Source organism: Pteropus alecto, unplaced genomic scaffold (genome assembly GCF_000325575.1).
Source record: "Pteropus alecto unplaced genomic scaffold, ASM32557v1 scaffold75, whole genome shotgun sequence".
In the NCBI taxonomy this organism is placed as follows: Eukaryota; Metazoa; Chordata; class Mammalia; order Chiroptera; family Pteropodidae; genus Pteropus; species Pteropus alecto.
In genome coordinates, this window is record NW_006440638.1 from 15,287,420 (window position 1) to 15,304,172 (window position 16,753).

The following is a 16,753-nucleotide window of genomic DNA, read 5'->3' on the forward strand; positions in this document are numbered from 1 at the left end:
GCCTTTTCTAATTCTACCTCTGAAGACTGCTGACTGTTTATATCTTCCAATGACCACTGTAGATTATTAAATCAGTATTTCTATCAACTGCCTTTTCCCTCTCCATATTAAGGGACAGCTTGTTTGGACTCTTTGTATATTGAAATGACTATCCCTGAGCATATGGACTTGCTTTAAGTTCACACATGTTCATCTGATTACCCTAAGACAACTATGTCTGTTTCTTCACCCTAATAAAACAAGTGTTACCATTCATAATTCTATATCATTTAAGTCCAGTCTATTTCCTATAAATAAATATATCCTTGATCCCCATTACTGTTTTCCCCATCTCCATAAATGTCATTTATCTATCCAGATGGCCATACCAGAAACTTGGGAGACATCCCTGGGTCTGCCTTGTCCCCTCCACCTTATAGCTGATCCATCAGGTACTGTCATTTCTACCTCAAAAAAATATGTCTTAAATCCATTGGCCTCCCCACCCCAACACTCTGCACCGTAATCTAAGCTACCATCACCTCTAGTCTGGACAAATGCAATATCTTCCCGAGTGGTTTTCTAGTTTCCACTCACACTGTATTCCCAATCCTTTGTCCACTCAGTAGTCGAGGTAGAATTTTTGAAACCAAAATGAGACCATGTCTTACCCCAACTTAAAACTTTTCAGTGATTTCCCATTATATGCAGAATAAAATCCAAATACATTATTCTGACCTGTGAGCGAGCTCTGCATGCTCTGGCTCCAGGTATGTCTCAGAGAGCCCTCTTCCAACCACTCCAGCCAGTTTCTTTCATAGTGTCTATATCAGTTAATAAGCATATGTTTATTTTTGTCATCAATTGATTAATGCTGGTCTCCCTCACTGATCTATAAGCTTCGTGTGAGCAGAGATTTTGTCAGTTTTATTCATTAATCTATCCTCAATTCTTTGCAAAATTCTTGGAACTTTGTAGGTACTCAATAAATGTTTGTTGAATAAACAAATGAAATACCAAATTCTAATTGTGTCCTTATATTATTGTATTTTCAAAGTATCATTTTTAAATATTAAAATTAGTTACTAATAATGGGGAATACCTGTGTGCAAGTCATTAGATCACTGGTTTTTAGGGATATTTCTAGGAAGGTCATCCTAAAAGCCTTCTAGAATTATATCCCAAAGTCTTTACATATATCAAAACGCTGTAGGTTAAATGATGGATATTTTGGTTGGAGTATAGATATTCAAATTAGGCTGCTTCTTTCCATCTACTCTATTAAGATTTCCAGTATGACTGCTCCAAATCATAATTCACCTAAGATGAGGGTTCACATGTAAACAGCAATGTATCCATCTCCTAAAGTAAAAAGTTATAGCCAAACTTGTTAAGATACATATTTTAAATCTATCTACAATTGAGATTTTTATAATGTTTGTGTTTACTAGAAAAACATGTCTGACACATTTATGAATGGTATAACTTCGAGCATGGTTGGTTGGTAATAGTGATTGAATTGATATTAGGCTACATTTTACATAGCGCTATATATCTATTAGGCATAAAAGGGCATTTTGGTAATTTAAGTTAACAAAATCACAAACTTAGTGGGGAAAAGAAGAAATATTAAATAGAAGGAAATGACATTTGAAATCTATTTTCATTACATTTTCACATTTTGTTCTTCATTCTTAAACTAATTTTCCTCTAAAAAGCAAGAATGTTATATTAGGAAATAATGTGTCTTGAAAACCTGAGCCAGCAAGCTTATGATCCAAGTGGTAATGACTTCTGTAATTGCTAATGAGGCAATGGAAGTTGAATATCTGAGTGCGCTCCCTGGGGCCAGCCTCTTGCCTATTCTGCAAGAAGCTGTCATATCAAATTTTTGTCCTGACTCCATGGGCACTTTGATTCTTAAACCTTTCTGAGAAACCTAATCTGAAATCAAAGTCAAGTTTCTTAGATGTGGTCAGACAAGGTCACATTTAAAACAGTCCAGTGAATCTGCAGACCAAAGTTGAAAGGTAATGCCTCCCTCCCAAAATTGGCACAGACTTACCTTGCTAGGTTACCTTTCAGTTTCTAATGTGTCTTTTTCACCTCCTTCCCGATGGACTGGGAAAATGAGAGTCTATCCTCTGAAAAATGGTAGAAGAGTTTCCTTAAATTGGAATCACTTAATTAGGAAATTGGATACAGTTGTATTTTGGAAATGCACCTTTATCCAAATCAGTGAATCACGAGGCATTTTGTTGTAGAAATATCTTGATCAGAGATTGCATGAAGTGAGATGTGCAAAAGAAATCCTTTCTAATTCATAGTAGGACTTTTAAAAATGAGAACTGTGTGGTAATTTCAGGTTCGTGGGTTTCATTTTTGGCAAAAATTATCAGGATTTATTCACTCTCTTGAGTGACCCAAAACACTATACAGGATTTCTGCTGTAATGCTATGGACATTTTTTCCCCCAGTGTCACCTTCCTTCTATGTTGAGCCTTGCGATATTATCCAAAATGGTGCTGGAAAAGAGGGGAATGGTGACTCTTGTTAGGCATGATCTTAACATTTCACGACACAGGTTTTTATCAAAGTCCATGTGATTAAAGGAAAAAAAACAACCTTGCCATTGCTTTATATTTCAGTGTTCTGTCTCTTGTGGTCGAGGGCATAAACAACGAAATGTTTACTGCTTGGCAAAAGATGGAAGCCATTTAGAAAGTGATTACTGTAAACACCTTGCTAAGCCAAATGGGCACAGAAAGTGCCGAGGAGGAAGATGCCCCAAATGGAAGGCTGGCGCCTGGAGTCAGGTGAGCAATGCTTCTCTACGACTGCTTCGTTACCTTTGGACACATGGCCGACACCATCGTGTTGACTTGTGTTCCTGTGCTCGGTTTGGGGGACAGGGAGGGAAGAATTTTTGTCAGGATACATATTAGCTGTGGGACTTTGGGCAAATGGCTTCAGCCCTTGGTGCTTTGGATAACAATACCTATAGTAGGGTAGTTGTGAGGATTAATTCTAAATGACAGTAGGTGTAGATATTAGACGTCTAGCACAGAATAGCCCCTCAACACTTTGCTGATGCCATTTGTCTTATTATTCATCAGAGAACCGCTAATTCAGATTGCAGTAAAGTTGACTATGGTCCCCTAGCAGGAATTGAGTCTGAATTTACTTTTGAGGTTTTCAAAGAAAGGACTGTCAATATAAAGTATAAGGAACTTTTTCTCTGCGCATTCACTTGTGTACAGGAGAGGTAGGGGACAGAGGGGAAGTTCTCCGTCATGTTCTAGTTATGCGACTTTGGGTGATTTGTTTAACCTTCCTGAGCCTACTTCAGATCATTCTTATGAGAATTTAATGCAATAATGAATGCTACCTACTTAGCTCAGGGGTCTCAAGAATAATAATTTGTTTAGATGAGTGTGATGTGTGTATCAGATGGGTAAGAGGGGTAAGTACCAAAGAAACTGATTATGGTTAGACTCCATTACTTCTAAACATTTGATAATTTAGTCAGGAATTGGGTTTCTTTGTTGAAATCAAAAAGGAACTCTGGAAACTTCTATTTACCTATAAACAATTAATGCATAAACTAAAGTCACTGGCATCTACTCCATAAAGTAAATCTTGTCATTCCACACTTGTACATTTTCTCAGCGTTTTTGAAGGTGCTTACTTAAAGGTAATAGGCTCAATTTCTTTTCACATGTTTCATATACAGTACTGCTCCTTTTCTCCATTGATTCGATTCAATGAGGTTTGACTGAATTTGTGGTTCTCCTGTGCAGCAGAGAATCATGCAGATACTCCAGAGAATCAATTTAAAAAACTAGCTTCGAGGTTGGTAGCCTCTAGAATTGATTCTTCCAGAGCCTGGGTCTTGATTCCTAAGGTCCCAAAGAAGCGTATTGGACAGCTGTGTTAACAGGGGGAAGAGTCGAGAATCCTCTATTTCAACATGACTGATGGAAGATTCCTGTAGAAGTGTGAACTTTTTCTTAAATGCTCTGAGCTGTTGTCATTGTCCCCTATACCTCCCAGCTATATTCTGCTTCCCAGAAATGTAAAGTATGGTCCGCATCAGCAGAGTGGTCTGGTCCTTCTCAAGGCCTTTATCACAATGATCATGTTTTGTTTTCAGTTTTGTTTTACTTTAACACTCAAAGCCTCTGTGCCCAGCCAGAGCTAGTCCCTCCTGCAGCTTCCTTAAGAAATGAGTTTTCAAAGCAGTGTTTCATACTAGTCATCCTTAACAGTTGTTTAAGTGACTACTGTCATCTGCAATTTCCAGTCCTTTCATTTTTGGAAACTATTCGATTCATATAAAAATCTGCAGCTAACATTATTTCAGATACTACACTAATTAGCTTGTTCTCTTGTAGGCTTTCATGGAGTGACTTTTCTTTATGTTCCTTAGCCTCTACTTATATATATGCATCTTGCCCCGAATATTAAGTTTAGAGCATGTAAGTGATGCTCATTTTAAAGTCTAATTCATTCAATAAAAAGACTGTTGAAAGAATCTTTCACTCTTTATTTGTAAACACAGAGTGCATTTTACTCCAGTATCCTGTGATCTTGATGGGAAGTCTAAAATTGCTCACAAAGCTGTGACTATTAGGTTTGAACCCTGGGGGTTTTTTCCGAACATAAGGTAATAGGATTATCAGAATGCCTCCCCAGAAAAGACTGCACCTGTTCAAAATGACTGCTTAGAAAAGTCTAGTCACCTTTGTAGAAAATGCAAGCAAACACAGTTATGAAATGATCTGTGGCCAGCTTATTAATGCCGTGATTTGATTTGCAGAAAAGAATTATAAAAGCGGGCAAGACAAGGTGCTGCATAGGTAAAATCCAATTTGTGCAATTTAGAAATGTACCTAAAAATAATCAGACCCAGTGGTTGATGGAGAAAGATGGTCTGCATGATTAAAGATTATTGGTTTACTAATGATCTGGCAGTAAACAGGAATATCCTTAGGGCAGCGATATTAAAGCAAGAGTAATGGTTATCCATTGACAATGAATTTAGATTTTATATCTGGTCCCTCTGTTTTCAGCTAGTAGCTATTTTCTAGTCATCTCATCTTAAAGGTAGGAAGAATAATTCTTGCAATTTCTCTTGTCAAAATGTCTGAAAATAATAAGATGTACATAATATGGGATGGGAGACTAGTATAGCCATGCTGATCCTCATAGTCTCTCCCTCAAAACTGATGTTTTGAGGTTTAAAGGGGAATGTTTTACTCCTACATCTTTTAAAATTTTTGAATTTGTAAAGGAAATTTTTTCAATAAAAGCATTTCTTTTATTGAAAAATGAAAAACATCCTCACTATAGTTTAAAAGCATTTTCTTCAAAACTTTACATTTGATTTGTTTAGATGATTTTTATGAAGAGCTAAGGTTAGATGCCCGTGAAATTTTAAGATAAAAATCAGTATCAAATTCTTGATTCAGCTTGATAATTGTGAAAGCTCTGTATTCCCATGATACAGAAGCATTCCAGGGTGAATTTTTAAATGTTATCCTATTCCTATAGAAAGACTTTTTTAAACAATGAAGATCAAAAATGAAAAGAATAAATAATCAGATTAGAATTCATCAATCATGAACTCATTCAATGGATGCATTCATCAATCCTGAGTTACTCGTGTTTCTTACAGTTTACCATCTCTGTAGTCAGGATGGGCCTGACAATAATTGGAATGCCATGATTAAATTAATAGCACTTGTTTTCTTTCTTAGGGGTTGATAGAAAACATAATGCTGTGTCTTGCAATCAATGATGTCTTAGATTCAGGGAAATAATTCATTTTTTCAAGCTCTTCGGTGCAATGCCAAAAGAGAAACTGGCAATTGCATCATAAATCTGCCAGCCATTTAGGGTTAGGACTTCTCTTGTAATTACAATGAAAGCAGTGTGGTGGTGGTGTCTGATTCTGAAGTATTCTGAAAGTATTCAAGAGAGAAACATGGCAAATGTGTAGCTGTATTTTTTGAGGAATCAAGGAAACCACATGCACATAGTCAGTGATGAGAAATAGACTTGCTTTAGAGATGGGTGCTCTCCATTATTTTGTTTGTATTTGATCTGTAAGCACTGATGTTGAATTGTTTGAATACAGGCTTCTCACCCACACTCTCGCTGACGTCTTATGGAAGACTGCATCACATTAACACCATATTTTAAACTGGAAGGCACATTCTAGTCCACAGTAGTTACGGTACATTGCCTGAGATGGAATTTACTTTGACTGTTTTGTTCTGTTTTTCGCTCGAGTTAGAGTGATTATCTCTGTTCTTTGCTTAATTTATTTGTGGAGTATCTGCCTAAAAGGTTTACTAAGAAATGTAAACGATATTTTATGTGAAATGCTTAGCATAGAGCTCTCAACTGGGGTGATTTCGTATCTCTTGTGACATTTAGCAATGTCTGGAGACAGCTTTGGTTGTCACAACTTGGTGGAGGAAGGAAAATACGACTGACATCTAGTGGGTAGAGTCCAGGGATGCTGCTAAATTTGTTTCAATGCATAGGACAGCCCTCAACAACAAAAGAATTTTTAGGTTGAGAAACCCTAGTTTAGAGACTGGCACATAGTAAGTGCTTAGTAAAAGTTTGCTATTATTGTTACTATTATTATATTATTATCGTTGATTCAAGCTAGTTCCTGCTTTAAACAATGTCACCACAATAATACTGGAAGAAAGTATATAATATTCTTTCCAGGCTTTCAAGTATATATTGTGATTCCTCAAACATCAGAACTTCCACAGAGATGGTTTTATCTGTGGAAATAAGCATCAAGTTCCCTCTTTAAATTGGTGAGTTCTGCATACTAGCGTTGCACAGTAGGAAGTACAGAGAGATGAAACATATCTCCCAGTTCAGTAGTTCAGAACTAAAAACATCTACTTTCAAACCTGTACAAATAGACTTGCATGCTGGAATGATGGCCGGGTACGGGGGGCACATTAATAGAGACTGCTCAGCTTTTTTCCTCACCAAACTAAAAGATGTACTAAATAGAACAAGAAGAATTAAGCACACATGTGTACATACCATCACCATCACCACCTCCAGGGTCATGCAGAGGTCTTTTTGATGCTGTTTTATTCATGGGGTTTCTGCACAAATCTCTCAGAATTCACCAAGCAAGCCTGGCTGGCTGTGTATGCAAATTGTTGCCTCCCTCGAGACAGCACAGGAAGAAAACTGGAACACAGAAAAGTAACTCTGATGCAGTGCACTTCATTTTGAACAAAGATTACCATGGATGCGGTATTCAGAAAGGCAGAGCTTATACCTTGCTGTGCATTTAAGTCCTGTCAAAGTTTTTTGTATTATTTCAAAGCTGGCTTTGACATTATAAAACTCAGAAGCCACAAAGATATATTATGTAGTTGAACTTTCCTTTGTCTTTATTTGCCTTTTAAAAAGTTATCAAACACTGTAGGAAGTGATTTTTTTTTTTAATGTTGCATACTTAGGAGTCTTAATATATTCCATTCATTGAATGATAAGTAATTTTCTAAATAACAATAGCATTAAAAAGAGATATCATTTACTTAGAGACTGAATAGTATTCATTCTAATAGTCTTTAATGTAATTTTCTTTTTCTTTAGGTTATTAAAGCATTCTGAGCTTTTGAATATATATGTCCTATGCCCAATTCAAATTTTTTAGTTATTCTTATTCTTTCTTTGTATTTCCATTTGGCTACATCGTTCTGGAAATGTACTGTTTTATAATTAAGACCTCAAATTCAAATAGCCAAAGGGTTTTTTGGGTGTTGTTGTTAGATGACAATGATGACGATGTTTGAATATTTGTCAGTGGTGAGGTAACTCTCCCATGTTACAGTTCATTCAGTTCCAGTGTAATCGATGGCAAATATTATACATGCAGCTCCCATACATATTATATGGCCATTCTCTGCAGACAAGGCAATCACTTGTGTTCAGACGTTCCCTGTTCCACCCAAGACATAATGACTTTAAAAGTCTGATTTTTTGTGGGTCACAAACTCATTCAATCCAATTAACATAGTTAAACCCAAACAGTAATAGCTATGTTGCTCCAAAATATTTCCTTCTCTTCAGCCAGCTTTGATGTGAACATTTGAGCTCCTGCCTGGCATAGACTCATCTGAAACAATATGATTTCCCAAGCTGCCCTCTACATAGTATAATCTGTTTCTTTCTTAAAATCTGAAATGGCAATGAAATTACAATGCAGCACAATCCATTGGGTGTACTTCTTGATAGTAAATTTCCATTAGCTCAGAGTAGGATGAATCCTACAGCAGGTTAATTGGACAAGGATTCCTTTCTAATTTAAAAGTACAATTCTATTCTTTATGAAGACTTCCTCTTAGTAATATGGCTTTAATGTACATTAAACCTATTTTCTCAATGCCAGACAAATTAATGGAGGCTGAGCTATCACAAAAACTTGGTAAATTTTTTAAATAGCCAAGGGTAATAATATGCTGTTCTTTCCAAACAAATGTTGCATTTAGTTTCTAACTGTCAAAGCCTTAATAAAGACAATATTTCTTGGCCTGCCCATAAGTGAGATTATAAAATCCGGTGATGAAGAAACCATTAAAAAATTAATTTAGAGGAAAGTTAATTGCAGATTTAATATGGTGTTTTGCAACTTGGTCAACAAAATGTTTCAGCCTGATTAGCAGTATTTTTCAAGAGCTGAAACATTATGCGTGAGGAAATGGTTTTTCCTTGTCAGCTTTTATTCTTATATATTCATCTTCGGTTGTAGATAGACAAAAATACTTTAGCGAATTCCATAGTTTTTAAAAAAATTTCTCCACCGTCAGGAATAAGAGCAAGAAAAGGAAGAGACTGGAGAAAATAATTCTACTTACAAGGCCCTAAAAGTTTCAGTGATTTACTCTCCTTGGGTTATAGTTTTAACCTGCCAAGAAATTCTTCTTATACAATGCTGTATCTCTGGTTTTCAAGAACCTCAAATCCTCCAGTATAAACATAATTTGGGAATTTCGCTTCACATGGCAGCACTATTTCTAGGTCCTACTAAATGTTTCCTAGTGATCATCCTCAGCCTCTTCAATTTTCCAAGAGTTTTGTTAACTTTTGAGATTCCTAAAACATGAATACCCTCCTCACTCACCAATGTTGACAGGCAGCGAGTTTGCAGATTTAAGACCTTGCCTTGAGTTCCCTTCATTGGAAATTAGAAAGCTTTGTGATCGCTGTGAAAGGCATTGGATTAGGGGTGCTTTCCCCATGTCTGTGACCCTCCCTCCCCCACGCACACCATCCCCCACGCACACCACCCCCTCCCCACCCAACGCACAATGACCCAAAGCTCCCACTTACACACTCTGTCTTCTCAGTGCTCAGTGTCCTGCGGCCAAGGCGTGCAGCGAAGAAATGTGGGCTGTCAGATGGGAACGCACAAAGTAGCCAGAGAGACCGAGTGCAACCCTTACACCAGACTGGAGTCAGAACGAGCCTGCCAAGCGCCGCAGTGTCCTCTCTATGCTTGGAGGGCAGAAGAATGGCAAGAAGTAAGTAGAGCCATGAAGTGGGCACCTGCTAGGCATTTTGCTCAACCCCCTTGCTATCATCACATCCGTTTGTTCCCCTGCATAGCCTTCAAGCACGGTGACAAGGCTGGCTCTTTCCCAAAAGGTTTGCTGTCAGAAGGCAAGCAGTTCATTCCAACCAGGGTGGGAGAGCTCCTCCTTTTTATGCATGCTCCAGACTTGAATGTTCCAAGTCCGGCTGCCTCCAGAGAAACTTTTAATAGGCCTTGGGCCAAACGCATACAGATAACTTTCACAGAAGGAGGGGGAAACAGATGAAATATTTTAAATGTGTATATCCAGATTTGGTCATTCTCTATTAATGCAAACAGCCACAAGATTCAAGTAGGACCTCTTCTCTATTTTTCTTCCTTCCATGACTTTGGCTCTCAGGTAGAAAACAGACATTCATTTGAAATCCTGATCAATTAGTGAAGGACTTCCAACACTAAAAATAATGATGGGATCTGAAGAACTGCTCAGGTGTTGCAGAAACAGACTTATTTTTCTCCCACTTAATGTTTGGTTAAAGGAAGTGTAATGTTTTACGTTAATGTTTAGTTAAAGAAAACACTAAATGTCCCTGGAGAGAAGTCTGGCTAGGAAAAAAAGACATTAGTAGGACATTAGTTTCCAGAACAGAAGATTAGATTGTAGAAAAGGGAGAAAAGAGTTTGGGAAGCAAAACCATGTCTACTAACATTGGAATGAAATAGAAAATGTATGCTGTTGTTTACAAGAGCCAAGATATGGAAATTACCCAAGTGTCCTTCAACAGGAAATTGGATAATGAAGATGTAGTACATATATACAATGGAATACTACTCAGCCCTAAAAAAGATGAAATATTGCCAAAAGATTAAATACAGCATGGATGGATCTTGAGAATATTATACTAAGTGTTATAATTCAGATAGAAAAGTACAAGAACCATATGATTTCACTCATACGTGGGATATAAAACAAAACACGACAAACCAATAAACAAAACAAATAAACAAAAAAAACAAACTCATAGTTACAGACAACAGAATGGTGGTTACCAGAGGCGAAGGGGATGGAGGGGGAGAATGTAGAGAGTAAAGGTGGTCAAATATATGATCAGAAGGAGACTAGACTAGACTATTTTGAGACACGATAGAGTATACAGATGTAATGTTACAAAGTTGTAACCCTGAAATATATATATATAATGTTATTAACCAATGTTTTCTCAATTAATTTAAAAAAAGAAAGTGCATGCTGTAAAAGGTTCAGAGATATCAATAATAAAAGAGGAATTTCCCATCAGGAATGGTTTTCAGAACAGGAGGAAACCATGCCTGGCACTGTACTAAGTGCTTTATGTTCATCACCTCACTTAATCTTTTTAACCATTAGACAAAGTGGATACTATTACCACATTCTGCAGTCAAGGAAACAGAGGTTCGGAGAGCCAGTGTCGTTTGTCCAGTTGCCACATACCGAGCAAGTGAAAGAAGCAAGATTCTATCCTAAGTTTACTCACAAATCATTATGAGATACTATTCTGCATTTCTTTTTTTATGCAAGTGTTATGGCAATGCCACTTTTTTCCAGTTTTATTGAGATATAACTGACATATAACACTGTCTTCATTTTTGGTGAAAACGTGATGATTTGACATATGTTCATATTGCAAAATGATTACCACAGTAAATTTAGTTATTGTTAATGCAGTAAACAGAGTGTTGTTAATGTAATGTTGTAGTTAATATCCATCACTTCACATACTTACAAGTTTATTTCGTTTGTGATAAGAACTTTTAAGATCTACTCTCTTAGCAACTTGCAAATACACAACATATTGTTAACCATAGCCACCATGCTGTATATCACATCTCCAGGACATATTAATCTTAAAACTGGAAGTTTGTACCTTTTGACCACCTTCACGCATTTGCCTTCTTCCCACTCCCACCTCTGGCAGCCACCAATCTATTCTCTGTATTTATAAGTTTGGTTTTATTTTATATTCCACATAAAAGTGAGATCATATGGTACTTGTCTTTCTCTGTCTTAGCATAATGCCCTTAAGGTTCATTTATGTTGTTATGGATAGTAAGATTTCCTTTTTATGGCTGAATTATATTCAATTGTATAAAACATTGATTGTTTTTGTTTGTTTTTATCCATTAATCCGTCAGTGGATATTTAAGTTGCCTCCATGTCTTGGCTATTGTAAATAATGCTGCAAGGAACATGAGGGGGAATCTTTTTGAGTTAGTGATCTTGATTCCTTTGAATAAATATTCAGAGGTGGAATTGCTGGATCATATGGTAGTTCTATTTTTAATTTTTTGAGGAACTTCCATATTGTTTTCCATAGCAACTGCAGCAATTCACACTCCCACCAACAGTGTATGAGGATTCCTTTTTCTCCACATCCTCGCCAACACTTGTTATATCTTATCTTATTTATAGCCATTCTCACGGGTGTGAGGTGACCTCTCATTGTGGTTTTGATTTACATTTCCCCAATGATTAGTGATGTTGAGCACCTTTTCATATATCTGTTGGCCATTTGTATGTCTTTTGAGGAATGCCTATTCAGGTCTTTTGCCCATTTTTAGTTTGAAGTATTACCACTTGTTTATTTTTGCTTTTGTTGCCTGTGCTTTTGATGTCAATCCAAAAAATTATTGCCAAGATTGAAGTAAAGGAACTTATCCCCTATGCTTTCTTTTAGGAATTTTATGATTTCAGGTCTTACATGAAAATCTCTAATCCATTTTGAATTGATTTTTGTATATGATGTAAGATAGGGATCCAGTTTCATTCTTTTGCATGTGGCTGTCCGCTTTTCCTAACACTATTATTAAAGAGACTGTCCTTTCACCTGTGTATATTTGTCATAAATTAACTGATAATATATGTGTGTGGGTTTATTTCTGGGCTCTCTGTTCTGGTCCATTGATCTGGGTGTCTTTTTGTTATTACATTGGAATAGTATGCTAATAGCATAGTATGCTAATAGCATACTATTTTGATTACTATAGCTTTGTAATATAGTTTGAAATCAGGAAGCATGATGCCTTAGCTTTGTTCTTCTCTCTCAAGATTGCTTTGGCGATTTGAGTGTCTTTTGTGGGTCAATTTCATACAAATTTTAGGATTTTTGTTGTTGTTTCTATGAAAAATGCCTTTGGAATTTTGATAGGATTGTGTTGAATCTGTATATTGCTTTGAGTAGTATGGACATTTTAACAATATTAATTCTTCCAGTCAATGAGCATGGAATATCTTTTCATATTTGTGTTTTCTTCAGTTCCTTTCGTCAGTGTGTTATGGTTTTCAGTGTACTCATCTTTCACCACTTTGGATAAATTTATTCCTAAGTATTTTATTCTTTTTGATGCAATTTTCAATGGGATTGTTTTCTTACAACTGCATTCTTATCATATGTGGAGATTTAGTCTTCCAGCCCTGTCTTTCCCTCTCATTCACTTTCCTGATGGATTAGTTCCATTGTTCGCAGTCATCTCTTTTATTTAGGGCTCTCACCTTCCCTGTCTATTCAGTTTGTTTGTTTGTTTGTTTGTTTTTGTTTTGTTTTGCTTTTTTTCCTTCTAGATATTTTTACTTCCACCACACAGTGACAGGAATAGCTAAAGCAGTTGAACTTAAAATTAACTGCACCTGAGCCACACAAGTTATTGAAAACCCAGAGGCTATAGAATTCTGCAGACCTGGTTCATATCTCAGCACTGCCACTTATTAGCCACTTGTCTTAGAACAAGGATTCTTAATTTCTCTGAGCCTTGGGCTTGCTATCTGTAGAATGGGAATAATAATAACTATGCAGAATTATTCTGAGAAAATCTGAGCTAATAGAGTTGTTGGGATTGACAGTGCCAGATATAGAAAGAAGGGTCTCTCTCATCTCTCTCTCTCTCAGTGTTACTGCTTGATTCTCTTTGCAGTTCTTGTTTCAGACCTACCTTTCCTGCTTTTTCCTTCTACCTCGTTCATTACATGCCAAACTCAACCCTATGTAATTGCTCCAAGGAGTAGAAAGTAAGATAGTGTTGAGGAATGAATCCAAGCTGACTGCTCACACATTAGCCAACTTTTGAAAATTCAAGAGCCAATCGGGAAAATGCAAACTCCATTTACAATTCTTTTTAAAGCCCGAAGAATAGAACCCTTGCCAAATATGCACTGAGGAAATCCTCTTCTCTGATCATACAAAATATGCCTAGAAATTTACATCTTTGCATGTGCTATGCAGATGGATCTTTTTAAATTCTTCTTCAAACATTGCCATCAAGATTTATATAAGAACAGAAGATCTAATGAAATAGCTTGACCTATGGCTATATTTAGAAATTTACTAGAAGTTAACCATTCTCACAAAGAGAAAAGACTCTTGAAGCAATGAGAAAAGTAGATTCTAATAGTTACCCTCCTGTGTACATGCTCTTTCATCTGACTGAACTCTAGGTGGAGAGTTTGGAGAAGGTGGACCTGGATGGTGAGAGAGAATAGAGAACTATGGGAGGCTCTCACTTGACATTGAATTTGCAAAATGAGGCTCAGGATAGCTGGAGCTGAGAGAAGCCTCATCAAAAGCTTTTGTTCTTCCCTTGCGAAGTCTGCTGGTGGCCCTATCAGAATGTCTCCAAAACAACAAGGCTTAGAGTGAATGTTGATAGTAGCTAGGCAACCACCCTAATAGTTCGAATCAAGAATGGAGTGGCCACTCCTCCTGTTTGCCTGGGGCAGTCTTGGTTTATGCCTATGGCAGCCCTGGTGTAATTATTAATTGCCCCTAATTTCATGATAAAAAGTGTCCTTGTTAAACAGTAAACTAGGTGGTCACTTACTAGTACATCACCCTTCAGACTCCCCTCAATTATGGCCCTAACCTTTCTTCCTCCCACCTCCTCTGTACCCACTCACTCTGCTACCATTTTACCTGATACCTGCTTGACACAGACATGCGTCTCTACTTCCCTTCCTTCATCTAGTGACTCCTTGACCTGATGTCAGTGAGCGTGCCAAGGCACAGCCTCAGAGCCCACTGAATGGGATGTGCCGAATTCCCCAACCCCAGTCCATTACAGGAAGTTCTTCTCTTAGCGGTCCTTGGCAACCACCTCAGAGCTCTTGTTTGCTTTTCGAGTGTGCATTTTTCTCCTTTTGCTTCTCCTTTGTGGGCTATTAAAACTCACCTGGTTTTTTTTTTTGGTTTTTCTTTGGGGTTTTTTTTGGTAAGATGTATTTCATGCAAGGCACATAGCAAATGGCACCCTCCTCTTTTTGAACAATAATCCAGGCATCCACCTTGAGAAGCACAAGTGGGTATGAGAAGCATACCCACAGTAGCATGATCATCAGGGATGTTTTATAAAGCCTCACAGGTTTATACACTGCACAATTCTGGGGATACTATTTCCATAGGCTACAATGTCAGTGACACCCCTAAAACTGTATAGTGCAGCAGTCCTAATACTGATGATGATTTTTAAAAATGTATTGTTTATTAAGCTATGGACCAAGAACTACATTGAGTATTTTTACACTGTGGACCTCATTTAACCTTTCCCATAACTCTCTAATGTAGTAATGAAAATTTTATTCTCACTTAAATGTGAAGACATTTGAAGCTTAGGCAAGTTAATTTATCCAAGTTCATGCATTTCCTAAATAATAAGGCTAGGATTTGAAGCCCAACAGCCTGACCTCTGGAACATATGTTCTGAATTTTTATATTCCACTGCCTTCCGTGCACCTAAGATGAATAATTTTATTTCTCTCTTAATGGCTTGTCCAGCTTCTTACTGCAGAGTTGGCATCAAAGTAGAATTCCCTTTACCGAGTAACCACCCTTACTTGCTTCTAAAAATGAAATTCTTGGTCCAGCTGGTTGATGATCAGACCTTAGGCCATGTGGCCTGGGGGTAATCTTGATTATGTTGGAGAACCTCAGTGGATCTCTTTTGTTTATTGTGAGGCCTGTTTAATGCGAGGCTGTGGGCAGGGGGTGGGAGGGGGCATCCGTGTGCCTTCATGATACCATAGGGTATCATGGACTTTCAGATGTAGGACAAAATAATTGGAAAAGAGAAAAATGCTCTATTCAGACATCCGTGACTCATTTTGTTTCTGCCCTAGAAGCACTATATCGTAAACAAAAGACGATTTGATGTGCAGCTCTGAGAATCTGACTTCAAATCTTTGGGTTTCAGCTAGCTGATCTACAAACTGGGAATTGTATGACGAACTTTGCTGCAGGGGCATACTGAGGATTGTGAGCTCAAGCAAGGGGGTTCAGCACAGTGCCTAGCACACTGTAGACCTTCCACAAATGTGGCTTCTCTTCAGTACAGTGGCCTCCTGATGGAGAGTTCACATGAAGAGCAGCACTTCACTTAGCCTGCATATCACAATATGGGGCTTTTTAATATCACCTGCCAACTTTCGCCTAGATATTTGGCCTCTCAGCAATCAGTTTTACGCACTTTAGAATTATAAGGCTCATGAGGCTGTTTGAATTTTTTTTAATTAATTTTTTAAAAAAATTATACTTATAAAGGATTTACTTATTTATAGTATTATAATCTGACATAAGAATTTTTTACAGCTGCAGAGGTCTTTCGATCAAATGTGAATTGTGAGTATATGAGTTATGCATCTCTTAGCATTAAGGAATAAATCCCTCAGTTCTCTCAAGTGCCCCCTTCTTTTTTTATCTTTACCTGGAATACTTTCCTTACTACGTAGTAACTCTGTATCACAACAAGGCTGCCCTGCTCCTTCCCTTACTTCACTCACCACTGTTCGTCCTTTAGGCCTCAACCAAGATGCCACTTCCTCTCAGAAGCCCTTGCTGATGATACCTCCATACCAATGACTGAGTCATTGGTAGCTTATAGCAGCTTGAAAATACTCTGTTTTAGCAGTTAGCACTCTGAATTGTCGTTGCCTCTTTCCATTATCTATGTTATCAGCTGCTTGATGTCAGAGAGCTTATTCATCAGAGTTTTCCCCAGCATTTAGCACAGTACTTAGAGCCTTGAAGGCACTTGCTGAATGAATAAAATGATTGGAGGGACAAAAAGATAGTTGGAAGAAAGAGAAGAAAGGAGAGAGGGCAGGAGGAAGGGAGGGAGGGAGGAAGGAAAGGAAGGAAGGAAGGAAGGAAGGAAGAAAGGAAGGAAGGAAGG

At 37.5% G+C, this 16,753-nt stretch overlaps 1 protein-coding gene across 4 annotated transcripts in view; it reads left to right on the forward strand.

Annotated features, from left to right (window-relative positions):
• ADAMTS9 (ADAM metallopeptidase with thrombospondin type 1 motif 9) overlaps nucleotides 1-16,753 on the forward strand; it is a 155,127-nt gene that overhangs the window by 112,506 nt on the left and 25,868 nt on the right. For 2 of the 4 annotated variants that reach the window (XM_006917490.3, XM_015593742.2), the window contains 2 exons: nucleotides 2,628-2,795; nucleotides 9,375-9,548. In XM_006917490.3, coding sequence (XP_006917552.1) covers nucleotides 2,628-2,795; nucleotides 9,375-9,548 — 342 coding nt within the window. The remainder of the gene's footprint in view (nucleotides 1-2,627; nucleotides 2,796-9,374; nucleotides 9,549-16,753) is intronic. The other 2 variants (XM_025050793.1, XM_015593743.2) reach the window with 2 other exon arrangements.